The sequence below is a fragment of the Capra hircus genome, chromosome 22 (genome assembly GCF_001704415.2).
Source record: "Capra hircus breed San Clemente chromosome 22, ASM170441v1, whole genome shotgun sequence".
In the NCBI taxonomy this organism is placed as follows: Eukaryota; Metazoa; Chordata; class Mammalia; order Artiodactyla; family Bovidae; genus Capra; species Capra hircus.
Window position 1 is genome coordinate 52,513,688 of NC_030829.1, and position 26,663 is coordinate 52,540,350.

General features: G+C 40.6%; 1 protein-coding gene across 3 annotated transcripts in view; it reads left to right on the plus strand.

Moving 5' to 3' along the window:
• Window positions 1-25,804, plus strand: part of SETD2 (SET domain containing 2) — a 76,463-nt gene extending 50,659 nt beyond the window's left edge. For 2 of the 3 annotated variants that reach the window (XM_018066849.1, XM_018066850.1), the window contains exons 13-21: window positions 8,612-8,660; window positions 9,851-10,034; window positions 11,731-12,400; window positions 13,723-13,857; window positions 14,916-15,055; window positions 17,863-17,974; window positions 22,779-22,859; window positions 24,532-24,633; window positions 24,979-25,804. In XM_018066849.1, coding sequence (XP_017922338.1) covers window positions 8,612-8,660; window positions 9,851-10,034; window positions 11,731-12,400; window positions 13,723-13,857; window positions 14,916-15,055; window positions 17,863-17,974; window positions 22,779-22,859; window positions 24,532-24,633; window positions 24,979-25,140 — 1,635 coding nt within the window. In that variant the 3' untranslated portion in view covers window positions 25,141-25,804. Of the gene's footprint in view, window positions 1-716; window positions 885-8,611; window positions 8,661-9,850; window positions 10,035-11,730; window positions 12,401-13,722; window positions 13,858-14,915; window positions 15,056-17,862; window positions 17,975-22,778; window positions 22,860-24,531; window positions 24,634-24,978 lie in introns of those variants that run through there. The other variant, XR_001919964.1, reaches the window with a different exon arrangement.

A 26,663-nucleotide genomic window follows, 5' to 3' on the forward strand; every position in this document is an offset into this window, starting at 1 on the left:
CTTCAAAGTTTATAATTTGCTCTGGAATCATTACCCATCTAGAATCGCAGTACTGAGAAATGTTTTTGCTTGACTGAACTGTGATGTTGTGTTATGCATTGGTGCTGGAGTTCTTAATTCATCTGTCATTCTGATTAACATTTACCATGGTTCTAATTTCAAAACTGATTACAGTTGTCCTTAAAATGTATATACTTTAGCTAGGGATCCATAATTTGAACATGTTTTAGAGAAACACCTTGCCTTGATATGATTTGTATATATCCATCCTATTCCCGGCATTGAGAGAGTTAACTACTTCTGTCTGACTTCCACCTATGTGTTCGAGTGAACATTGGCAGAAAAGAAAATGTTATTCAACCAACCTTTTTTAAGCACCTGTTGGCAAGCACTTGTTAGTTGCTGGTGTTAATTCCAAGATTACACTAAAAAGCCTTGCTCTAAGACTGTGGTTATGTTAGCCACTCCAAGCTTCCTTGACCTTCCTGGGCCACTGTAACATTGTGTTCCACTTGGCCTGTCTACGTACTGGATGGCGTGAACCTCAAAGAGGTTGCCTCAGGTTTCTTAGCCCTTGCTTTAACTGTGAAGGCAGACATAGGGACCACCAAGGAATGAAAGAGGGTGGGAGGGAAGGGAGTGGAGCTTCGGGAATGACTCTTTGTCCTCGCAGGCCTGATGATGACCCCCCTTGTAACCTGAACCTTTCCATCCAGCTTCTCAGGGCAGCACGGAGCTTGTTAACATCACCAGCTGACCATGTGTCTCCTTTTCTCAACTCCATTTCCAACTTCGTGCTGAAGAAACACAAGAACCTAGCGTGCATTCTGTGAAGAAACAGGAAGATGGTTGGGAAGTTGGATGATGCATGAAAAATAAAATAGGTGAAAAGAGGACAGAGGTGGTTAACTCACTGGCGCCGGCGTTATTTTGGTGTGTCCATTGCCGACAATGGATGTCGTTCTGGGAAAATCCCGACTCCTGGCGAGAAAGGATTAAGTGAGCTACTTTTTCTATACCTCTATACACAGGACCACTGCCTTGGTTCCACAAGGCTTACACATTTTTGACTCCTAAAGTAGACCTCAACAAGAAACATCACTTAGCACATTGCTACACATGAGCATGTATTCATTTTCACATACAGATCAACTGGGCGACATTTTCAGCAGGGGCATGTGCATATATTTCTGTTGGTAAAGGAATTATTGTACATCACCCCTCGTGCTGAAAATATACCCTACGCTTCACAGAGCAAAACAGCTGGTTATAAGTGATGATTAATTATAATTTGACTGGAAAATCTTCATTCATTTGGATCATGAGAAGAAGAGGTAAGGTTCCTGTGCATTTGGCAGTATCAGTTACAGGTAAACAGCTGAGAGACTGATGGCTAGTGATTCCAGAGCCTCTTTTATGAACACTTAAGTCACAGGATGTGTGTCTCTTTATGGTGAAGTTTGAGTAGTTAGTTACTTCTGGATTAGATGATTTAAGGAACATTTTGTATATGTGATAAGGTGGACTTTTCTTGAGGACTATCCTTATTCTTTATCTCAAGACATTATCTTTCTTTATTTATCTTTTAAGTTTTGGTTTTCTGGCCGAGAGGCATGTGGGATCTTAGTTCCCCAACCAGGGATCGAGCCCACACCCTCTGCATTGGAAGGCGAAGTCTTAACCTCTGGACTGCCAGGGAAGTCCCTCAAAACATCTTTAATTATTAAACATTATTTTGCTAGAAAGTTAAGCATCGAACTCTGTACAGAAGTTTTAAATAATATAGAGCTACCCAACTGTAAAGTTTTGAGCTTGGGGGAATTCCCTGGCAGTCGAGTGATTAGGGCTCCGTGTTTTCACTACTGAGGGTCCTGGTTTGACCCCGAGTTGAGATTCCACTAGCCTTGTGGCCAAAAAAAAAGGTTTTGTCACTGCTTGGAATTTTGGTTCCTAACTAATATTATATGTGAAATCTACTGTGCAACATTTCAAAATGAAATGATGTGCCCTGAATTTCTATAAATTTCAAAATCCTTAGTAAAGATTATTCTGTATCCATAAGGATCAATATTAGTTATCCTTTTCATTAAAATTCAGAATTGTCCCCAAAGAGCACTATTTTGGATACCACTGTGTTGAATTTTTGTAATAAATATCTGACTTGATAAAAGACAAGCATGGTTTATAACTTATTAGTTTATTATCAGATAATATCTAAATTATGAGTTGGCCCAATCTGCCACACTGCTTTTTTTGTAAATGAAGTTTTAGGGAGAGCAAAGCCAAATCCATTTCTTTACATACTGTCTGTGGCTGCTTTTGCACTGCACTGGTAGGGTTAAGTAGTTAGTTGCACCAGACTGGATGGCCGACAAAGCCTAAAATATTTACTGTGTTGTTTTTCACAGAAAAAGTTTGCCAACACCTAACCTAAATGATACAGAATCTGACTGCTCGAAACATTCCAATTTTGAATGAAGTCATTTTGACAGTTTATTCTTTTACATGAGCTCTTAATTCTATTTCCCTAAAGACATAATGATCATGTTTCCATAGCCCGTGAAGTTACTTTTTTTAAAAAAAGCCTTGACTCTGTTTAGGATAAGTTACTTTGAGTGATTTGGATGTAGGATTTACCTTAAGAAGATTATATATGTTATAGAATCTCTGGGCTAGAAAACACCTGTAATGAATGTTGTTCTTCCCTCAGGACCATGATCAAGTTAGTCGGAAACTTAAGTTTTTCGAGTACGGATAAGTTGGTATAATCCAGTTTTATATATAACCATAATGAGACTATATAAAATTTCCTTCTTAATGTTCTTTTAAATCTGATGTAATTTCAGATTTATAGGAAAACTGAAAGAATACTATTCTTTATGTATTCTTCATGTAAAGCACATTCCAGTGATAAATGTAGTTAAAAACAGAAAAACATTCCTCTAAACCTTTCTTTCAGATTCCCCAGTGTTAGCATTTTACCAAATTTACCTCATCATTTTCTTTTTTTTTTTTTAACTTTTAAAAGGAGCAAGTTAACAGATCTGACGCCCACTGTGCCTAGATATTTTTAAGTGTTTATTTCCCAAATACAAGGATATTCTTCTGTATAACTTCAGTGTTCTTACCAAAATCAGCAAATTGCAGTGAAACAATACTATTAATCTTTTAAAAAGGCCTCATTCAAATGTTGCCAGTTGTGCATATACTCTTCTCTATAGAAAAAAAAGAAAAGAAAATTTGTGATTCAGAATGTAACCTGAGATCAAGTGTTACATTGTTTTATCTCTTTAGTATCCTTTAATCTGAGATAGTTCCTCAGTCTTTGTCTATAAATTTCACATTTTTGAATATTCTAAAATTTTTCTAGAATACCCCTCAATTTGGTTTTATTTATCTCATTACTGGCATTGTCAACTTTGATCGCTTGGTTAAGGTGGTGTCTCCTAGGTTTCTCCAATGTAAAGTTACTGTTTTCCCCTGTATAAAAAACGTGTCATATAGGAGCACCTTTAGAAATTACAAATACTTGGTTTTTTGTGAAATTTATCCGCCCATTGATTTGGCCTGAATCTCGTGCAACTATGGTTTTTAACAAATGGTGATTTTCTAATCCAGCCTTCCTTTTTCTGTATTTCTATACAGTGGTAGCAGATTTACCAGGTTCCTAAAATTACTTGCTTAGATGCCTGTTTCTCCCTACAGGACCATGAGATCTTCAAGGGCAGAGACTGTTCTTTAATCCTTGTAAGAAGAGTTACTTTTATCATGGTGTCTTTGTAGTAATAGTTGTAATAATGTTACCACTTAAGAATAGTGAATGATACTCTGTGCCCTTCCAGTCTGTGCTACATTCAGTCTCCAGAGTGATCATTTTAGAAATATACCTGCATTCATGTCAAAGTTGTACTGAAAAGTTTTAAATGGTTCCTCATTACATTGTTAAATTAAGTCCATTTTTCTTAAAGAAGCTTGCATACCATGTCATTATCTGGTCCTTATTTATACATTCGCACCACAAGCGTTTCTGATCTACCAGTGGGACGATACTACTAATGTTCATGCACATATACACGCACACACTCTGTGACTCATTTCTGAGAAGACTTTCATTTAGATGTCTCTTCTCACTTAAGTTTCATCCTTTCCCCTGAAAGTCATTCCTTTTCCTCGAAGACAGAGTATTCTGCCTTTTCTTTATGCTCTCATAACATCCTTTCCGGTCACAGCAGATAACATTTCGTAATGGTACATTGTGCAGAGCTTGGCTTGGGTCTGTCGTGGTCACTCGAGTCTCCCCAGAGCACTGAGAGAGTGTGGTATGTAGTTTGGCACTTCATAAATATTTGAATGGTGAAGGTCCTTTTTCCATTGTACCACACTGCAGCTTGAATCCATAGTATGTATATTGTATTTGATAGGTGGTCAGAAAATACTAGAATGAGTGTCATGTAATCTTTACAGCCCTGTAAAGTAAGTGGTGGTGTTTTTATCAACTGTAAAATGGAAAGAAACATGCCGATGAGGTTGTAGTTTAACTTTAAGCGACATAGTTGAAAATTAATTCAGGTCTTCTGATTTAAATCCCACATTCTTTCCACTCCTTTTTCTGATCCAAAAATAGTGATTACTATACCCTTCCTGGTCATAACTTTTCTTCCAAGGAGTAAGCGTCTTTTAATTTCATGGCTGCAGTCACCGTCTGCAGTGATTTGGGGGATGGCATCACTGACTCGATGGACGCGAGTCTGAGTGAACTCTGCGAGTTGGTGATGGACAGGGAGGCCTGGCGTGCTGCGATTCATGGGGTCGCAAAGAGTCGGACACGACTGAGCGACTGAACTGAACTCAACTGAAATACCCTTCCTGGACAACCCGTGTTACGTACCTTTGCTGAATACTTTTCAGATTTCCTTCAATCTGTTTCTGTTTTAGTAGCTGATAATTACCAAAGTGAAAGTGTTAGTCACTCAGTTGTGTCCAACTCCTTGCAACCCCATGGACTGTAGCCCACCAGACTCCTCTGTCCATGGAATTCTTCAGGCAGGAATACTGGAGTGGGTAGCCATTCCTTTCTCAGGGGATCTTCCTGACCCAGGGATTGAACACAAGTCTCCTGCATTGCAGGCAGATTCTTTACCATCTGAGCCTCCAGGGAAACCATTCTTAAAGCATAGAAATGACCGTTTTAGTGTTTTGTTCAAGTATCTTTTCTCCCTTAATGCTGTAGAGATCAACCTATGATCCATGATTAAATTTAAAGGGATTTTTCTTCCCTTTCTCTTTCCTTTTTCTCTCCCCTTTTCTCCCTCCCTTTAAAAATGTGAAAAGCCATTCTTAGCTGGGGTTGAAGGAATACTTAAAGAACCAGGCTGCAGGTCAGACTTTGGGGTGAAGTCAGTAAAAATAATATTGAAGAAGTTGGAAAAGAAATACACAAGAATGCTAGTATACGAGAAGCATTTTCCGAGAAAGTAATGAAAAGATTCTTATGTGCTCTTGGGTAAGAGTGTTGCATCATGTTATCAGTTAATTATTTGGAAAAAGTATAACAAAAACGTCACCAATTGACTCATCTTTGAGGGGGAAGAGTTGAAGTTTTCTCTCAACGTAATGATTTCAGAATTACAAATAAATGTTAGTGAGCTGGTGAATTTACAGATACAGAATCTCTGGATAAAGAGGATAGATAGAATTATGAAATACGTGGCTTTTTGTGTCTGAGTGCTTTTACCTAGCATAGTGTTTTCAGACTTTATCCACGTTGTAGCATGTATCAGTAGTTAATTCCATTTTATGGCTGAATAATACTCCATTGTATGGATGCGGTTTTCTACCTATCTTAATATGAGCCAGAATGAGATTGCAGGGGAGAAGGCAACGATAAACCCAGATGCAGACTTGCTAAGTCATAATCTTTTTGTTGCCTATTTGATTTGTTGTTCAATCGCTCAGTTGTGTCCAGCTCTTTGTGACCCCATGGACTACAGCACGCCGGACTTCCCTGTCCTCCTCCATCTCCTGGAGTTTGCTCAGACTCATGTCCATTGAGTTGGTGATGCCATCCAACTGTCTCATCCTCTGTCATTCCCTTCTCCTGCCTTCAGTCTTGCCCGGCTTCATTAGATATTCTTTGCTTTTTTAATCAGAAGTATTTTATATTTCTCAAATCCTGAAAAAAATCACCTTCATTATTTCTCAGAATAGTTCCTTCTCTCCTAGAATTCCTTTTACCTGAAGTTGGCACTTTAACTTCGAGCCTCCATATCTCATAAACTTTGCTTTCACATTTTCTTTTTTTGTGCCCTTCCATTGCACCTGGCTCAGAGTCTTTCTCTTTTTTGTTCTTAGTCTTGCCATCATTTAGGAAGAAAGATTTGTTTGATGCATACTACACAATTCTGTCTGTACTTGCTAACAGGGAAAAATAGTCTAGTCTTAGTTGTAAAAAAAAAATCTGTTATCACAGAATATATAATCTGATATCTATATAATAAAAGGTAAAATTTAATTATATCTTCATTGTAAAGTATTTTGTTCTCAAAGTCTTCTTTAGCTAAAGAACAGTCTAATCAGTGCTAAATTTTTATACTTTCCAGAAAAAGTAATCTTACAAAGTATTGTTTTGTAATTTTGTTTTAATCCTTTTTCTACAGTCTGTTCTGTGAGTTCATTTGAAATGTGTTAAAAAAAAAAAAAAAAGAAGAAGAATGTGCTGGAATGCGTTGCCAACAAACTTCCCATGCGTACTTTTTGAGACTGTTGGAAGAAAACATCCCAGTTTAGATCCACTCATTGACCTATTGGCAGTAGGTAACATAGTCAAGGAAGAGGGATAGGTTGGAATGTGTAGTCTTCCCTATACATTGTATACAATGTATAGAGTCCTCTCTATAGGCAGCTGCAGTCCAAGAGGAGGAGGAACCCAGATGGCTCTGAACTGAGGGTGTTAACATAGTTCTTTTGTTAGATTCTCCCTTATGAGGAAGAAATGAGTGAGGCCTATTAAGAGAAGCCAGTAGTTCAGTGGTTGTTAATCTTCTCTGGACTTCAGAATCATCTGGGGAGCTTCTAAAAAATACAGATGCCTGGGACTCATTCCCAGAATTCTAGGTTCAGTTTGTTTGGGATAGTACATCTGTAAGTTTCCTGGAGTGATCTAATCATGCCACCAGAGTTGAGAATCGCAGCTCTAGTGGAAATCCTACATAGGAATTTCCACCCTACATAGGTGGGGTGGTGGATTTTTACTACACTTGTGCATAAATCCACAAAACGGCACTCCTTTCCAGAAGAGTACCACTTTGTCATCTGGACAGATGTGCTCTGGAGTCAGAACAAAAGTGCTCTGATAGCATCAGTTGCTAAGCTTTTTAAGTAAGTTTTCTCATTTGTAAAATGGAGATAACAAACTATGATAGTTGTTTTGAAACTCAAGATTATGTGTTTGAAATGTGCACACAGGATAAGTGCACATTTAATAATGTTATCATATTTATAGTAGATAATTTGTCAGCATGCATGGAGTATTATTAAAGGGTTCTCTTTAAAATCTATATTCATATAGATTGCCATGTATGTGTATAGTCCACATTTGGCATTTTTAATGGCAGCTGAATATTACATCTTGACCTTTCCTCAGTTGTGTGATATATGGGGTATTTTCATTTTCCACAGATGTTGCTAGAACCAGAAATCATGTAGAAAGATTTTCCTTGGAGTACAGTTCCTTAAAAAATGAGATTACCAGGTCATATTGTATGTGGTCAGTATTTCAAAAAAACTCTAAAGCAAGGGTTTTATATGATGTACTATTGAGAATGTGTGGCTGTGCTTTGCCCACTCAACCAGGTGACTGGATTAGGAAGAATGTGTCTAAGAGCTGCTTGATGGACTTAAAACAGTGAGAGATTTTCAGGAAGCAGGTTCATTTCTAGGCTTTAGGTTCATACAGCAAGAAAAGTTACCTCAAGACTTAGTTTATATTTCTCAAGAAGAATCTTGATAAGAGTATTAGATGGTATTTGAAGAGACACAGTGATCTAAAACGTTTCTTTTTAAAAATAACAGCAGCAGTGTAAGAGTAAATTACATTTAGTCATTAGCCAAATTGATTCTGTATTTGTAGGAAAATATACTGAAAAGCAGGAGTTATCTTTACACGTGTAATTTTTCTGAGATGTGAAGCTGTTATTCCTAACCTTTTCTTTTTGTAAGTAGCTATGGCAAGTGAGATGTTCGAATTGTTCATATGAATACTCTCAGTAAAGAAACTATAGATGACTTCATTTTATATGCAGACAGTTTATGGAAATTAAGATTTTTCAGGAGGTGTATTCCTGCCAGAAATAATGCCCTAGTTACTTAATCTGCTCCTTGGCTAATGAGGTCATGCAAGCCTGGTAGCTGTTTAAAAATAAATATGTATTTGTGTTATATATTTTTAAGGGACCAGGATCTATTCTTATTTAAAGCCAAATATAAGTAAATTTTTGAAGAATAATTAAATACCAGACTATTACTCCCCATTTCTTTTTTCCAATGTGAAATCAAAGCAATTATCGCTGCCACTCATCACTAATAACCCTTCTTTTGGTTTGTGTTTTTGCAGGAGGTATATCGAATTCCGAAGAAAAGTCAAACTGAAAAGGAGAGCACAAGTAGGTATTCAGAGATATTTTGTGCATGAAAAAAGTGAAGTGAAAGTGTTAGTCGCTCAGTCATGACTGACTTTGCAACCCCATGGACTGTAGCGTGCCAGGCTCCTCTGTGCATGGAATTTTCCAGGCAAGAATACTGGAGTGGTTTGCCATTCCTTTCTCCAGGGATCTTCCTGACCCAGGGACTGAACATGGGTCTCCTGCATTGAAGGCAGATTCTTTACCATCAGAGCCACAAGGGAAGCCCATTGATTTTCTATGTTACCCCTCAGTGTCAAGCAATTAAAAAGCTTAGAACTTCTAACATTCAGAAGAATTGTGAGATACTTTGGGAAATATGTAGTCTAGCTTTTTCCTCATTTTAAAATATGAGGAAATCAGCTTCTATATATAAGATGATTGCTTTGCTTCACATATTCAGAGGTACAGAGTCAAAATAGATACTACTGGTATGATTCCTTTTCTTATTTTACACATATATAGTGAAGAAATAGCCACATTTTAAGGAAATTAACACAAGGGAAAGGAACCTAGATTTGAAGAAGGAAATAGTCATTGGGCAGATCAAAGTGAAAGCAGATAATAATGCTTCTGAGTAGTACTTTAGGGCAGCTTTTGAGGCAGTGGCAGTGGAATTGGGTGAGAGCCATTTCAGAGACTGAGTGAAGAAGTTAGCTTCCATCTTTGAGTAGCAAGCTGGCATTTGTTTTTTTGAGATGTAGCTCTTTGGCTTTAATAACTTCCTTAGTTACTGCCATTTTTTTTTTTTTTAATAAGAGACTTTTCTTTTGAGGTGGTCATGCTTCAGCATGCCAAGCTGTTCTTCTACAAATTGTAAATATGCAGCATTATAAGGGCAGTGAAAGGCTTTTGCATTTTAAATTGAAAACCCTTATTAAAGGTATCGGGAACATCTTGCATGTATGTGTTCCACAGAACTTGTTAGAAATGATGAAAGCTTGAACTGAGACTTTGGTGGAGAAAGGTAGAAAAGGGCATTCATGGAAGAGTCTTTTAGGGAGTAAAGCACACAAGCATACAAGACCTTGTGTTTCGTCCAACTTTAGGACTGGGTATGTGAAGGAGAGTCCATTGATCCATTTGTTGGATAGAAATTTTATCATACAGTTACACTCTATCATGTGAAGAAAAGTCTTCAAGTAAATTTTTTTTAAACCCTTTTTCCTTAGTAACCGAACGAGGAAGGGATGCTGTAGGCTTCAGAGATCAAACAGTTGCCCCAAAGACTCCTAACAGGTCGAGAGAGAGAGACCCAGACAAACAAACTCAAATTAAAGAGAAAAGGAAACGAAGGGGCTCCCTCTCACCACCTTCTTCTGCCTATGAGCGGGGAACCAAAAGGCCAGATGACAGGTAAGTGGCCTCTATGCGTTATTCTCTGTCTCGAGCAAGTCATTTTTTGAGAGCCCAAGCAACACACTTCTGATTTGGGGCAACATGGGCTTTTGTAATAAAAGTATTCATAAATATTGAGATAGTCTCTTTTGACATTAATAATATTGTAAAGACTAATAGATTTTTGTTGCTCAGATGGCTTTGACTTCATAACATTTAAGTGCTATTTGAGGAGCCAAAGATTTGTTCTTTAAAGGGGTGTATCGGTTGATGGGAGATAACCTTTCAAAGATAATAGTAATTTTTCCAAACAAAACTCAGAACTTTTGTTTTCTAATAACTCTTGTGCCATACTTGTTCAAAATGTTTGATCCCTGTGGCAGAGGCTTGTCTTTGTCATGCTGGTAGAAAAACAGGCCACATGATAACCTCCTGGGAACTAGAAAACATTTGTTCACAAGAAGTTCTTTTTAAATTAAATATACTTAAAAAAAATTGAGATGCAGTAGTTATGTAATGCAGTTGTCAGGATGTTTTTATTATGTGTTGTTCATTAAATTTTGTCTTTTTAAGCTCTAGGGGTTCTTTTTCTATATTCTAAATATTCTGCAAGTATATTTCCCTAGTTTACTACTTATGTTTTGATTTTTCTGTATATTTAAATATTCAGGATGTATTAATTATGATGTTATTGAATATATCATAGTATTGTATGTTTCTTTTATAGTCAATGTTTACAATATTTTAAGAAATTCTTCCCTACTTTTAAGGTGATTCTGTGTGTGTGTACTTTTTTAAAAAATGAGATTTAAGTCCTTAATCCATTGGGAATTAATTTTTGTATATATTTTACTGTAGGGGCCTGGTCTCATTTTTTTCTAAGTGAATACCCAGTTGCCCCATTATCATTTACTTCTGAAAGCTCCTCTTTTTCCCACTGATCTGCAGTACCGCCTCTCTCCCAACAGGTCTTCACATACGGGAGGATCTGTGACTAGGCTCCTATGACTGTTATTTAAGTCTTGATAGCAAGTAGGACAGATCCTTACTTGATCTTCTGGGATGTCCCTGTCTTTTTCTCACATTTATTCTTCTTTAGACTCTGCTTTGAGTATTTGCATATTCTCTGTCTAGTTAGGTATTCTTTAATATTTTTGTAAAGTTTTTCATTAATGTTTTTGTTTATAGTTTTCTTTAGGAAAACTTTAAAAATACACATTTTTTGGTGTATTTATTTCTGAGAAACATACCTTTTGTTACATATTCAGTTTGGTTTTAGTGTTCAGATATGCAGTTGACCATTGCATATGTTGATCGTATGTTTGTTAAGCATATAAAATTCTTACTAATTTAAAGAGTGTAAAATTTTTTTTGCCCATTATGCCCCACGCTCCCCTTTTTTGTCCTTGTCAACAGTCTATATCATACGAATTTGTTTTGGTTTCCCTTTCTAATTCTTATGCGTTGTTTCACGTTACTGTGCTAGCAATACCTTCAGTGCAAATCACAGAATGAAAGCGTTCTTTATCTTGGAAATTGATTCCTACTCATATTTATCATGGAGTATTTTTTTTTTATGATTTTCAGCCAGTGCCAGATTGGAGTTGGTGTGGTTACTGGTTTAGCACTGAGTGACATAACATTTGCTAGTGCTTTGGTTATGTCTCTGATTTAGGGAAAAACTTTTTGTGGTGCTTTATTGTTTTCTTTCTAGATATGATACACCTACTTCTAAAAAGAAAGTACGAATTAAAGATCGCAATAAACTTTCTACAGAGGAGCGTCGGAAGTTGTTTGAGCAAGAGGTCGCTCAGCGGGAGGCTCAGAAACAGCAGCAGCAGATGCAGAACCTGGGAATGACGTCTCCACTGCCCTATGACTCTCTTGGCTACAATGCCCCTCATCACCCCTTTGCTGGCTACCCACCAGGTTATCCCATGCAGGCCTATGTGGATCCCAGCAATCCAAATGCTGGAAAGGTGCTCCTCCCCACACCCAGCATGGACCCTGTGTGTTCTCCTGCTGCTTATGATCACTCTCAGCCCTTGGTGGGACATTCTACAGAACCCCTCGCTGCCCCTCCACCTGTGCCAGTGGTGCCACATGTGGCAGCCCCTGTGGAAGTTTCCAGTTCACAGTATGTGGCCCAAAGTGACGCTGTGGTACACCAAGACTCCAGTGTCACTGTCTTGCCAGTGCCAGCCCCAGGCCCAGTCCAAGGACAGAATTACAGTGTCTGGGATTCAAACCAACAATCCGTGAGCGTACAGCAGCAGTACTCTCCTGCACAGTCTCAAACAACCATATATTACCAAGGACAGGCTTGTCCAACTGTCTATGGTGTCACGTCACCCTATTCACAGACAACTCCACCAATTGTGCAGGTAACTAATTTTGGAAACCCTCTTTTCTCTAAATCTGATGAAGGTGGATGTCCTGTCTTTGAGCACTTTTAGGCTGCTAATTTTGAATATACTAATTATCTGTTTTGTCACAAGTTATTTAACAGCTTAAGATAAAAATAAGTAATTATCTCATAGTTTCTGTGGGTCAGGAATTCAGAAGCACTTTTGCTGGATGGTTCTGGCTCAGTCTTTGATAGAATTACAGTTAAGCCGTTAAGCAGGGCCGCATTAATCTGAAGGCTCGACGGAGGATGGAACGTTTACTTTCAAGCTCACTCACATGTTGTTAGCTGGTCTTGGTTCCTTTCTCCACTCTAAATAGGACTGCTGATAGTATTCCAGCTGGTTTCCCCCAGAGGGATTGAGGAGGGAGGGAGGGAAGGTGACTATTTTTGTGGTTTTTAATCAAATTAAAAAAAAATTTTTGTAAAACCAATACATTTTAAGCTTTTCTTAAAAAGAAGACTGTTTTAAGGCATCATTTTCATCACATTGCTGTGTCCCTCCCATCATTCCTCAACACCCCTTAAAGGTGAATTGTTGTGATGGCAGAGACTCCCTGACATGTTTCCTGTATACATTACATAGTATTGAAGTAAAAGAAGTAATTTTTACTTGTTAGTTTTGTGTGTGTGTGTGATGAAGCTGTACCAAAATTTTGCTCAGAAGACTATGACAAAGTATCCTGCTTTTTTTTCCCCCCTTTTTAAAGTGTCCTGCTTTGATTCTGAAAACCTAAACTGTATTAACTGCCTTCATTTTTTATGATCTCTTTTACCATGTTTATATATTTTAAGTATTTTGAATTTGGAAGTTTTTTTGATGTTTTTTTGTTTAACATGATTCTTAACCATTTTTCCAAATTATTCTGTATTTTTATGTATATGTGTTTTGATGGCTATATAATACATTTGCTTGTAAGGTGATTGTTTATCCGTTTTTCCTGGAGTAGTTGTTTAAATTGAAAGTTCTTTTTCATAATTATAAATATCACTGCACTGGATCTTCTTATGCTTAGTTTTGTATGTGTGTGATTTTCCTTTCATGTTTGGCTTAGAATTAATGTTACAGTGCTAAATACAGCTGGTAAGAGAATGGACATTATTGGTTTTGGGCTGTTAATTTTCTTAGCTTTTTACAAAAGATTGTTCTACAAATTTGTAGTAGAATACTCACATTGAAAGTTTAAAAAAGTTAATCGATGTTTCTTCCAGTCAAGATATATGTCAACTTGAAGTCAGATACTGCTTTATTAGAGCTAGAAATGTATGAATTGTGAATTTCTTCATTTTATCTTTTAGAGTTATGCCCAGCCAAGTCTTCAGTACATCCAGGGACAACAGATTTTCACAGCTCACCCACAAGGAGTGGTGGTACAGCCAACTGCAGCCGTGACTACAATAGTTGCACCAGGGCAGCCCCAGCCCTTACAGCCAGTAAGAAATATTTTAGTTGATAAAACTGTCATTGGCTACCTGTTGGCTTAGGGCCCCATTCTTATGACCTCGTTTAAGTTTAATTACCTTATTTAAGGGCCCTGTCTCCAGATACAATCACATGGGGGGCTGGGGCTTCATATAAATTTGAGAGAGGCAGAATTCAGTTTATAACAGTGATTATAAAGTTTTGGGGCTTCCGGGTGGCCCAGTGGTAAAGAAATCCTCCTGCAGTGCAGAAGACGCAGGAGACACCACAGGATCGATCCCTGGGTTGGGAAGATCCCCTGGAGGAGGGCATGGCAACCCACTCTAGTATTCTTGCCTTGGAGAATCCCATGGACAGAGGAGCCTGAAGTTTTTATATTTTTTCATAATGTAGCATTAAATTTTTAAAAGCTATTTGTTTAGGAAAAAAAATTTTAAACTGGGGGAAAAAAGCCCACCAACCTCGTCACCCATTTCTATATTTTTTAAATGTAAATATAAGATTTCAAACATAGAAAATAAAAAATGGATAAATGTTAGCGTTCTATCACATTTGTTTATGTCCTAAGTCCATTCAGCTAATCAGTACCCTGGAGTTAGTTATATGCCATTTAGCATTGGGTTTTTTTTTTTTAAGATCAAAAAATACTGTTCTAGATAATGAGCTGCTGAATATTTTTAAATATGCTGCACTGGATAGTGAACTTGGAGCATGCTCTAAATTTTCTGATAGATTACTAAAAGCTCTTCATGTAAACCATCTCTGATCATTTCCCAGATTGTACCCTCTTTTTTTTTTTTTAAGAAGTATATATAATGTTTTTATTGAAACATACTGCTAAGGTGACTACTTTTGTCCTTTTCAGCCAAATTAAAAGAAATGTCACTGGGACTTCCCTGGCAGTCCAGCAGTTACGGCTCCATGTTTCCACTGCAGCGGGTGTGGGTTTGATCCCTGGTTGGGGAACTAAGATCCTACAAGCCATGTGGTGTAGCTGAAAAGTGAAAGAAAAAAAGAAGAAATGTCACTGATCAACTGATCAGGACCTTGTATGTGTCTTTCTTTTTAGCCTGAAATGGTTGTGACAAATAATCTCCTGGATTTACCACCCCCATCTCCTCCCAAACCAAAAACCATTGTCTTACCTCCCAACTGGAAGACAGCCCGAGACCCGGAAGGCAAGATTTACTACTACCACGTGGTCACCAGGTAAGAAGAGCTGCTGGATCCCCACGTCACCTTTCAGGTGGCCAAAGAAGCTGCCTCCACAAGAGAGTTTCATGTTGATAGACTTGTTGCTAGCTGTTAATTGTGCTTGAGGGCTGCTGGCTTTCCAGAAACACATCATAAATGTTATAACATATGTTAGACTTCTGTCCTTTTTAGTTAACATTCTGGTGTTTTTAATCTGCAAGACTCTTTTGAAGAAAATTAAGGAATCTTTTTTAAAAATGGTAATAACTTCATCTAGCATAGTAGATTTCTCAGGTCATGGGCAGACCTTTTCTGTAAAAAGCCTGAGAATAAGTATTTTAGGCTTTACATGCCTAACAGTCTTTGGCACAACTGTTCAATTCTTCTGTTGTTGCATAAGCAGCCAGACAGTACATAAATGAATGGGCATGTCTTTGTTCTGAGTAAACTTAATTTGATTCGTGAGTCTTAGTTTGACCCACGCTGTATATAAAAAAACCTGATTTATCTTATTCTTAGAATTTAAAAATACATTTTAGGCAGATAGCTTTATGTGAATATATGTGTTCTGTATACATTGGTATATAATGTAAGTTGTTGGGGTGCATGTTTTGTCATCTGCTTTATTTACCAGTCTATTTATAGAACTTCCCTTATCAATTAATATAAAACTACATCATTTTTAATACTTGCTTATTTGTTGCAGGGGTCAGTAGACTGTGCCCATCCCATGGGCTACTTGTTTTGGCAAATAAAGTTATTTGGAACACACCCATTTATTTAGGAATTGTTTACGGCTGCTTTCGTCCTCCAGTCACAGTAGACTAGTTGTGAAAGAGATCATTTGGTCCACAAGGTCACAGATCCATTATAGAAGTTCCCCTCACCCCTGCTCTTCTGTATGACTATACCAAATTTTATTTAACCCATTCCGATGGATGGATTTTCACTATTTTATATATAGCTCTAAACCTAGACATTCTTACAGACACTAATAATTTTACTACCGTCTTCAGGCAGATTCTTAGAGGCAAAATATTTGGTCAAAAGTGATACACATTTTAAATTAACATGTATTTACAGCTTATCATTTAAAGAAAAAAAATCATACCAATTTTGACTCCCACAAAATATATATACAAAGGTACCTTTTTCTTTATGTAGGTTCTTTAACTCATGTAAGATAGTAGATAAGAAATCTTACTTTCATTTTCAGTTCTTTTATTTTTGAGATGGAAAGTCTTCATTAGATTATTGACCATTTTTATCTCTTGTGAATTGCTTGTTTGGGGTATCTGCCATTTTCTGTTAGCATCGTTAGATCTCTTAATCCAAGAATATTGCAAGTTCTTGTTGGTAACATCTTGTGACAGAAGGAAATGAAAAATTTCATATAGTCAAGTATTTTCCCTTTCTACTTAGGTCTTCATTACTCCTGTAAAAATGTCTTTATAAAACAAGCCCTTGTTATACTGCTGACTGAAAGTGTTGTGACTTTAAAAATCAATGTCTGCAAATTTTACCAGAACTTTGTTTTTTTTTTTCAATACCAAAGCAAACTTTATCACTTTTTTCCAGGAAAAAAAAAAATTGTATTTCTTATTTATGTCTGCACTTTTCTAGTTTTTCTTCAGCTAGCACCTAAGAGTATAATACCTCCCTCTCTGTTTAATTCCCATAATAAAACCCACAACTGCATGTGGTTCTTTGATTACAATAGAAATCTTGAGCCCTTTTTTAAAAATTAATTCTGTCAGTTAAAGATACTTTCATAATCACCTACAGAACTGACTGACATCAAATGCTTTTAACGTTGCTGACTAAAAATTGCTGTGGTAGAAAAGCGCAGGACTGTAATGACAGGATGGACCTGTCAGGTATGTTGCTAGCTTCTTGGAGGCTTTTGACATTTTAAGTGATTCCCCTTAACAGCATTTCTTGTGACAACTGACTTCTGACTCCTGGATATGAGTTTCCTTACTTCTACTTGTTACTTCACAGATCTAGGTTTTTTAACAAAAACAAAGCCACTTTTGCCTGCTTACCTTCAAAACAACCATAAACATGCAATGAGGTAATTTCCTGGCAATCCAGTAGTTAGGATTCTGGGCCAGGATCCCAGGGTTCAATCCCTGGTTGCGGAACTAAGATCTCTGCAAGCTTTGCAGTGCAGCCAAAAGAAAAAAGAAAAAAACATGCAAAGAGTTAACATGGTTGAACTTTTTCTTTTTTTCTTGTAGTCAGTTGAGACTATTTTTAGCAGAGGGCACAAGTTTTTAACCTGTTCACATCTTTTCCATTTTGTCAGTCATCAAACCAGAGGAGTAAAACTATTAATAATACAAGCAGGAAGACTCCTAAAGCAGGAAAGAGTTTTCTCACGTGATCAAGGATTGTGAGGAGGGTGTTGTGATTTATTTTATTTTGCTCCAAGTACATGCTAGGTACGGTTATGATTGATCTCTTCACCTGCAAAGGGGTGGCATAGGCAGGCGCCTACTGCATGTACTTTCCTTAGCCTTTGCTGAATCCTTATGTAGGACATTATGAGCCAGATGAGAGCCAGACAGAATATTTGGTTTTACTGTTGTCTTTGATACCTAGTAAACGTTGCCATGACGTTGGCTATAGAAATACAGTGGCCTAAAGAACATGTCTCTGGATAGAGTTCTTGCTGTTGGGAAGAATGTCGCTCTCATGGAGCTGACTTACTCTGTGTTTCATTGCGTGGTATATTTTTATGATCGTATGAGCAGAGATACCTATGCCAGGGTCCTCTGTTTTCTGGCCATGACAGCATGGCTGTTCTTACCTTCTTCTAGGCAGACTCAGTGGGATCCTCCTACTTGGGAAAGCCCAGGAGATGATGCCAGCCTTGAGCATGAAGCTGAGATGGACTTGGGAACCCCAACATATGATGAAAATCCCATGAAGGTGAGTGTGGCTTACTTGTTTCCTGGGAGTCTTTGTCTTGTCATTTTTTAGTACCATTAGCCATGTACAAGTACCATTAGCCATTGCTCCAAGTACATGCTAGGTACGGTTATGATTGATCTCTTCACCTGCAAAGGGGTGGCATAGGCAGGCGCCCACTGCATGTACTTTCCTTAGCCTTGGAAATTCTGTTTTCCTTATTGTTCTGGAGAATTAGGCGTATGAAACCTGCTTGGAGGTGGAAGGGGATCCACAGTACAGAAGTAGGTATGGTAGAAAAAAAATAAAAACCCTTAATTTCTTTTTATTGCTCCCCTTTCATCATATTCCCTCTCTGGAGATAAATACTGTTAGCTTTTTAATGCAAGTGTTCTCAACTAGGAGCAGTTTTGCTCCTCAGGAGACTTTTGATAATACTTAGGACAGTTGTGCTTGTTAAAGCTGAGGGGATGCTCCTAGCTTCCAGCCGAATTAGGATTAGAGGTCATGTAAATCAGTGTGACTCTCAGCAATTGAATTAACAACTTTTATCCTTTTTCACTTGGAACAGGACTCATTGTCTCCAAGGAGGTGGTGTCTTGAATGAAATCAAAGATAATATATCTGTGTTCTAAGATTTGAATAGTATTTAATTTGAAAATAAGAGGCACTTAACTAGTTAGGTCAGTGGAGAAACATGGGAAAGAAAAGTAGGGAAGGAATTGGAGTAAGAGAGAATTAAAGTGGAAACAAATCCATACCTCATTTTATATTTTATTCACTTTGAGGGATATGTTTTTCTTTGTTCAGTGTTATAGTTAGCATTCCTTTAGTCTGAAGAATTTCCTTTAATATTTCGAGTATTTCAGGTCTAGTGGTGATGAGTTCTCTTGTTTCTGTTTGTCTGAAAAGGTCCTTATCATAACTCTTATCTTCTTGGTAGATTTTATTTTTCAGAGTAGTTTTAGTTTCCTGTCAGCGTTGAACTGAGTACAGAGTTTCCATACGTCTCCTGTCACTACACACGCACAGCGTCCTCCACTGTAACAGCCTGCCAGGGTGTGGTGCGCTCATTGCAATCTGAATCTCATTGGTACATCGTTATCACTCAGTCTGTGGTTTGTCTCAGGGTTCTTGGTGCTTCTGTGGGTTGGACAAGCGTGTTGAGGCATGTGTCCCCTGTTAGAGTGCACCGCCTGGTCTCGCTGTGTTGAAAGTCCTCTGTGCTCCCCTCTGCATCGTGTCGTCCCTCCCCATCCCCCATCCCCATCCACGACAACCTCTGAGCTTTTTACTATTCTCTAGTTTTGCCTTTTATAGGATGTCATGTATTTGGACTCTGTAGCCTTTTCAGATTCACTTCATTCACTTAGCAGTATACATTTAAGGTTCTCCCATACTTTTTCATGGCTTGTTAGCCTATTTCTTTTTCGCATTGACTAATATCCCATTATATTAGATGTGCCTCATTTTATTTGTCCATTCACCAGTTGATGGACATCTGGGTTGTTTCTACTCTTTGACTGTTATGAATAATGGTATATGAACAGTGGTGTACAAGTCTTTGGACATACATTTTCATTTCTTTTGGGTGGATACCTAGGAGTGGAATTGCTGGGTTAGTTAGACAATGTTAATATGTGCGTCTGACTTCTTAAGTACCTGTCCACCTGTTTCCTCGAGTCGCTGCGTCTCTGTGCGTGTCCGCCAGTAGTGAGTGACGTTTCCGTGGGAGAGTTCTCGTAGAGGCAAGTGTGTGTGCTCAGTCGTGTCCCACTCTGCGGCCCCGTGGGCTGTAGCCCACCAGGCTCCTCTGTCCGTGGGATTTCCTAGGCAAGCGTACTGGAGTGGGTTGCCATTTCCTTCTCCAAGGGGATCTTCCTGACCCAGGGATCAAACCTGCATCTCCTGCACAAGTCAGAGGCTTTGGATTTCTTCCAAGACCATAGTCTCTATCATGGGGACCTAGTCTGACTATGATAACCAGGGACTTATTTGGATCATCTTCCTCACCCAGCTAGCATCTCAGACAGAAGGATGCCTGTGGGGTATGTGTTTCTTCCTTCTGTTCTTGTTTTCCCCCCCATCTTTAGGGTCTTCATTTTGATTTTAAAGCCCTTGGAAGTGAAGACCATAATATTGTAAATTTTCATTAATTCATAGGCATTTTGTGAGGTATTACACATAGAAGGAAAAATAAATCTGAGTACTAGTCTTTAAGAAGTTCAGTCTAAGAAAATAGCCACATCTATAAACCTGAAATACAGTGGGATAATCGCTGTAGTTGAAGAATGTACAGAATGCTATGGGAATACAGTGATTAATGGTCTAAGAAAATGCACCAGTGATATGTCATAGAAAACATGAGTTGACCTATAGCTAAGCTGAGCAAGAAAGAGGATTCTGGGCAAATAAAGTAGTTTTTGTAAAGTATAAAGTCAATACAAGAGAGAGCATATATATAGAGAGAGAACAATAAAAATAATTTGATTATGGTGAGAGTTTGGGTACATATGGGGTAGTAAGCCAGACAAAAATACGGAAAAGTATGTCAGATTTTAATGGTCTAAGACCTTGGTGTCCTCCCAGTGTGATTATTGTACGATTAAAAGCCATGGATGCTTTTAAAGCAGTGAGTCCGGCAGTCAAGTGTGTCCCCAAGTGAAGCAGGCCCGTTTGAAAAAATGAAGTTGGTAGCAGTGGAACCCAGATTGAGGAGTATTGTAATAGTTTAGGCAAAGTGAGGAACTCAGAATGCAGATGTTGAAGATTCATGCAGAGGCATCTGAGAGGCATCACTTGGGGCTAAGGACACAAGTGGATATGAAAAAGGCCAGGAACAGCCCCTGTTTGTTGAAAGTGCTGTGGAAACAATTTGTTCCTGTTTCCCCACTTCCTGCCCTCTCCCCGCCCCCCCCCACGCCTCTTTTTGGTATGTAGTGCCTGGTCTAGAACCAAACTGAAGTTATTTTGCTCTTTTTGTTATCAAAGGTGGCAGGAACTTCAAAACAATATACTGAGTTTTTTTATTGTTTTCAAGGATGTTTCTTTCTTAACCTTTGAATTGGCATGTACAGGTTCGTGCGTTGCAGAATTTAGTTTGAATCACACGCAGTGTTTCTGATAGCTCAGCTTCTTCTGGACCAGGCTCCTGGACAGAGCTCAGGTGATTGTGCTCAGTAACTGGTTTTAAACAGCCTCACCAAGTCAGAGATTCAGTTAGAAATGCACTGGAATTATTTTGCTTTCTGAACACACACCCCATTCAGAGGGAAGCAGGACGTGCCTGCTGACACAGTGCCCTCACTAAGAGCCTGGCCTCCTCTATAGGACCCAGAGCCTCGAGGAAGTTGTCATACCTTGAGGGGTTTTCTGTACTTAACTGCTGTTGCTACTCATTTGGGAGATCCACAGGAGAACAGCTTAGGGTGTGATGAAATTATCTTGGCTTATGCAGGGTGTAGTTGATCCCTTGCTACCTGATGTCTCATTGTGGAGCACACCCATACTCTCTACTGCTAGGAAAAAAATAACCACAAAATTTCAAAGCAAAACATTTGAAAATTTGCGTTTTGTTTCCTGAAACCAGAGGTTGAATCTGTGTGTTCTTTCTACCCTGCCCTCCCTTTCCTGGTCCCACAGCCACAGAAAGTAGAAAAGGGGAGAATATGCAAAGTGTTTATAACAAGTCAGAGAAAGCTGATTTACAGAAGCCAGGGGGTGCGCCACCTTTCTCTGGAGCCAGTCCAGAGCAGAGGGAGTTGAACTGTCCCTTCATCACCAGCACCTTCATACTGTTGATGGAAAAAGAGGAATCAGAACTGGTGATAGGCTGGGACTAGAAAAAACGGTGCTGTAAGCAGCCAGCAAAAACCTGAAGTACCTGTAATGCCAACGGCAGCTCCTACATCCACCTGAAGCGAGTTGTATTTGAGGGGGGATGCTTATAATCTTTCCCATGGACAAGTACACTTCTAGGAAGGGGCTTGATGACTGGCGGTGATCTAAAATGTGGGAAGATGGCCTTGCCTGGCAGATGCTTTGAATGCCAGGGCTGCCAGCCCCTTCCCTCTCTGCAGTGCCTGATTGGGGTGGGGCGGGGGAAGGGCAGGGACTGGCAGCTTCCCTGCTCACACTGCTGGAGGGAAGCATTCCTAAGTGTGTGATCATTTCAGCATCTTAAGACTGAGGATCTTCTGTCTTTGAATCTAGTCATCTGGTCAGTGACTTGGATGACTCTCATCTCCTCCCCTTCCCACCCCCAGTACCTTGATAGCTCTTCAGTCTTTCCATTCCTGGACTGAGGCTGCCAACCTTGAAGGAGCCTCTTCTGCATGCTGAGACTGTCTCCTACAGTCTAGGAGACTAGGATGCAGAGCATGGTATTTGGACCATGATCGGGTGGGAAGCTTATTCTGCCTTTGTGCCAGAGTCCTGGAATGTCAAGAGATGGGAGGGGTGGAGTCGGTGAGCCTGGGGCTAACTTCACAACGTGGGGCGCTGCATCTCACAATGGGGACCTGAGCGCTCCAAGTCACACAGCACATTCCTTTGCAGAGGTAACCGGAAACAAATGTTTACCAGCTCTACCCAAGATCGACTTTCTCTTAGGATAGAGAATTAGAACTTGCTTTATAGAAATGAGGCTGGAGCCAGATGGCTGGATTTAGACATGAAGTGAGAGTGATAACAATAGCTCGGCTGACTCCAGGTTGTGTCCCGTTAGGATCCTATAAATAATACCAAGAGTTGGGTATCCCATCTGGGGGCATCACTGACCTGACCTCTCATCCTTGCACCGTGGTGTTTTCTTTACCATTTCTAGACCTCTAAAAAGCCTAAGACAGCAGAAGCAGACACCTCCAGTGAGCTGGCTAAGAAAAGCAAAGAAGTATTCAGAAAAGAGGTAAGGTTGGCTGGGATGTGGGCACTAAGCTTGGAAAACTTAAACTTGAGCCCCATTCCTTCTTGTCCAAAGTGGGCACAGCTGTTTGCAGTACTAGGTGGCCCTGTCTTTGGGTGTCCCCTTGCTTCTGTGGCTGGACTCTGCAGTTGTTGTTTGGTGACACATGGGTATGGTCCTTCGCAGCTGGATAATAAGCACTTTCTTGTCCATTGTATCATTTTACCCCCACAACAGCACTCAAGGTAGAAGCACCGAATTGTCATTCCTCTTCTTGAGGAGGAGCTCTTGAGGTTCAGAGGATACAGGACAGAAGACTCGAACTTGGGCCTTCTGGCTCAGAGTCATTTGGTGGCTGCCTAATCCTCCAGCGATGGAGAGAAAGCAGCTCCTCTATATGCTGTTAGCTGTTAGAAGTATATGTTTCCAGTTCTCAGAACACTAAACTTCCTGCCTCAGGGCATCCACATTCTAAACTCCAGTCTTCATTCATTGAAGGGGTTCATAGTCCATTGGAGGAAGCACACCTGCAAAGAAGTGATGGGGCTCGGAGGCCACTACTCAGGGTGTGAGGAAGGGCTCTTGAGTCAGAGGTCGGGATTGACCGGATATGCACTGCAGGCAGAAGGCGGCATCCCTTTGCTGGACTCTGGGGGGCTGTGGCTCAGGGTGTGGCAGGGGTGGGGGAAGATGAGGCTAAACAGTATTGTGCTGCTTCATACTGAATTACAGGGAACCACTGCAGGATTTTAAGCTGGGAATAATGAAATCCCCTGTTGTACTCAGGGAAACAGATTGAAGGCAGAGTACGGAAGCAGAAGACCACAGAAAAACTTGTGATCAAAAGCCTTCCTCAAGGATAAACCTTAGTGTTTCACTGTCACTGTGTAAAATGATCAGCATTTCAGCTCAGCCAGCTAGCAGCTGTTTATTTAGTGCCAGCCTGGTGATACAGCCTTGTCATTTGAGTGTCTGAAAGCTCACTTTCAGGAATGGGTAGACCCTGTTCATGGTGCTCCCTGATGAAGCGACTCACCGCCTCGCTCCCTTTGTCCTCTGGAGTCAAATTTGTGTCTTAGTGCCCCAGATACTTCCAGAGGTCCCGCACCTAGATCATTCTTGAGAGCTACGGGCTAGGACAGACACTACAGAGACAGCTCAGGGGAGGACGTGGGAAGTACTCTAGATGGTCTCCCACAGGTTGCTCTAACATGCGACCATCCGTCTGCTTTACACTGATGTTGTGTCAATCCCATGAAGTGCAACACTTACAGAATCTAAGCAGTCTTCAGTAACAAAATACCTGCATTCCTGGGGTCACTGAGCCTCCTGGTAGCACAGAAAGGCCCTTTCTGCCCTGCCTGCAGGAGCCAGAGAATTTTGCTACTCTCTTTGAGAAGGACAGGAGACTTCTTAGCTGAAACCTGCGGCTGCCATGAGGTTCAGCGTGGCGTCCTGCTCTTCTGTCCCTCCATTGCCCAGTCCATCCAGGGGAGCCCTGTCCCTCTTGGGGCTACCCCGGATCCTTTTCTCTTGTCCCACTGGCATACTAGACGTCTTCTACCCACACCAGCCAGCCCGAGTGAGGGAAAGGGAAGGACAGGCTGGCTCTGCTTGCTGCCTTTCTACATTTCTTCGGGACAACGTTCTTGCCTTCTCTTCCCCCTGCCTGCAGATGTCGCAGTTCATCGTCCAGTGCCTGAACCCTTACCGGAAACCTGACTGCAAAGTGGGAAGAATTACCACAACCGAAGACTTCAAACACCTAGCTCGCAAGGTATTCTCCCCTGCTTGTGGTCTGACAACGTTCTCGGCACATTAGACCTCCTAAAAAGGTCCCTTTCATCATAAAAGGGGAGGTTTTCCTTGCCACATGCCCAGGCTGGAGACCCAGGAACATAAGGGGAAGATTTGGGAAGGGAAGCGACCCTCTTGGAGGGTAGTGGTTCTCTAACAGCTGAGCTGAATTCTGATGACCTCAGCACCAGCCTGCCCCAACCTCCCTGCGTCTAATTCACCTCCCAGTCTCACTGAGAAGGGTCCTGGGGCAGAAGACTGCCTTCCCCCCGAATCACTTCCACTCTGATTGGTGGCCTGTGGTCTCTTTCTGTGTCCTGGACAGCTGACTCATGGCGTTATGAATAAGGAGCTGAAGTACTGTAAGAACCCCGAGGACCTGGAGTGCAATGAGAATGTGAAACACAAAACCAAGGAGTACATTAAGAAGTACATGCAGAAGTTTGGGGCTGTTTACAAACCCAAAGAGGACACTGAATTAGAGTGACCTACGGGGCCAGGGTGGGAGGCTGGGCAAGCTGGTCGGAGAGACTGCGGGGAGAAGGCATCCTGTGGGCCCTCTCCCCACCCCACCGTCAGGGCTGTGTGCTACGGGTGACACGACACCCTGGGGACTTCAAACCTGCGGATTTCAACTGAAAGCCACAATACTGAGCTCCATCTACAACACGTGGTCCCTGGTTGTGAGCTGTTGGTAGAGGCCATCAGAGGCGAGGGGTTAGGCCCTTGAGACCTTCCCTTCTGAGACCTGGTCAGCCTGACCCCACTCCAACCTGGGTCTCCTCCTTGGCGGTGCTGTCAGCGCACAGGCTCATGCGCATCCCCACCCACAACCCCGACCCTGACCATCTGTATTATATTTTAATGTATATGTGAATATATTGAAAATAATTTGTTTGTTTTTCCTGGGTTTTGTTTTTTGTTTCGCTTTTAAGCCTCTGTGTGCTAGGATCACAGAAGACTTTGTAAGGATGGCCTAAGTTCTCCTGCAAGGTTTGATTTGTTATCATGTAAATATTCCGAAGCAGGCTGCCTTGTGGTTTCGGCCAGCCTTGTGCTATGTTGATAAGATTGATTTACTGCTTAAAATCACTTTACTTTATCCAATTTTTACTGAACTTTTTATGTAAAAAATAAAATCAATTAAAGAACTTGGCGCGTTTGTCTATAGTGTTGGCACTGAGAGAGAAAGGAGATGGTGGCCATAGGTGTGTGAAGTCTAAGGTTAATCCTTGAGATTGGAGTTTATCCCAGGCCTTCCCCACAGGTCCTACTGTGACTGAGCTAGGCATCATACCACGTGCATTTCCAAGCCAAGGAAGTAGACCTGCCACCTCTCTGGCGCTGGGCTTCTTTACTTAGGTTAATAGGCCACTCAAGAGAAAGGCACTTGTCTTTCTTTGCCTTTGTACCTTGTGGCTGGTGAGAAGTGACTTCCCAGCCATGCTCATCTGATGTCTGGGTTCCCTGACTCCCCACCATGCCCCCCACCACTGGGCTTGGACCCTAGAAGGAGCTCCCATCAAAGGGGTACATCGCTGAGGTGATAAGAGGATGCAGGGCTCAGCAGAGACACACCCACCCTTGATGGACCAGTTGCCCAGGTGGTGAGAAGGGCCAGGGCGTTCAGGCCAGCCTGGGGCCCAGCCCCTCTTTGCAAGGAGGCTGGTCCCACCTCTTCCTCAGTGGGGTGGTTTTGCTCAATGCAGCAATGCCCTTGGGGAAGAAGCTGGGGCCTGCCAGATCTTGGGGGCATGGAGCAGTTGGAACACTCACTGCCTGCTGGGCACTTAGCGCTCTGGTTGGGCTCCTTTGATCGTCTCAGCCCGGAGGCACACGAATTGGGGAGACTGAGGTTCATAGAGGCTCAGTAACTCTTTATCTTTGTATCAAAGATTGTGAAAAGAGACAAAAAAAAACCCATCTATTTTAAAGGCATACCCATTAAATATGCTATTTAACAAGGTGGCCAAAGTATTTCCCGTGGGGCTACAGCCTTACACCATTAAC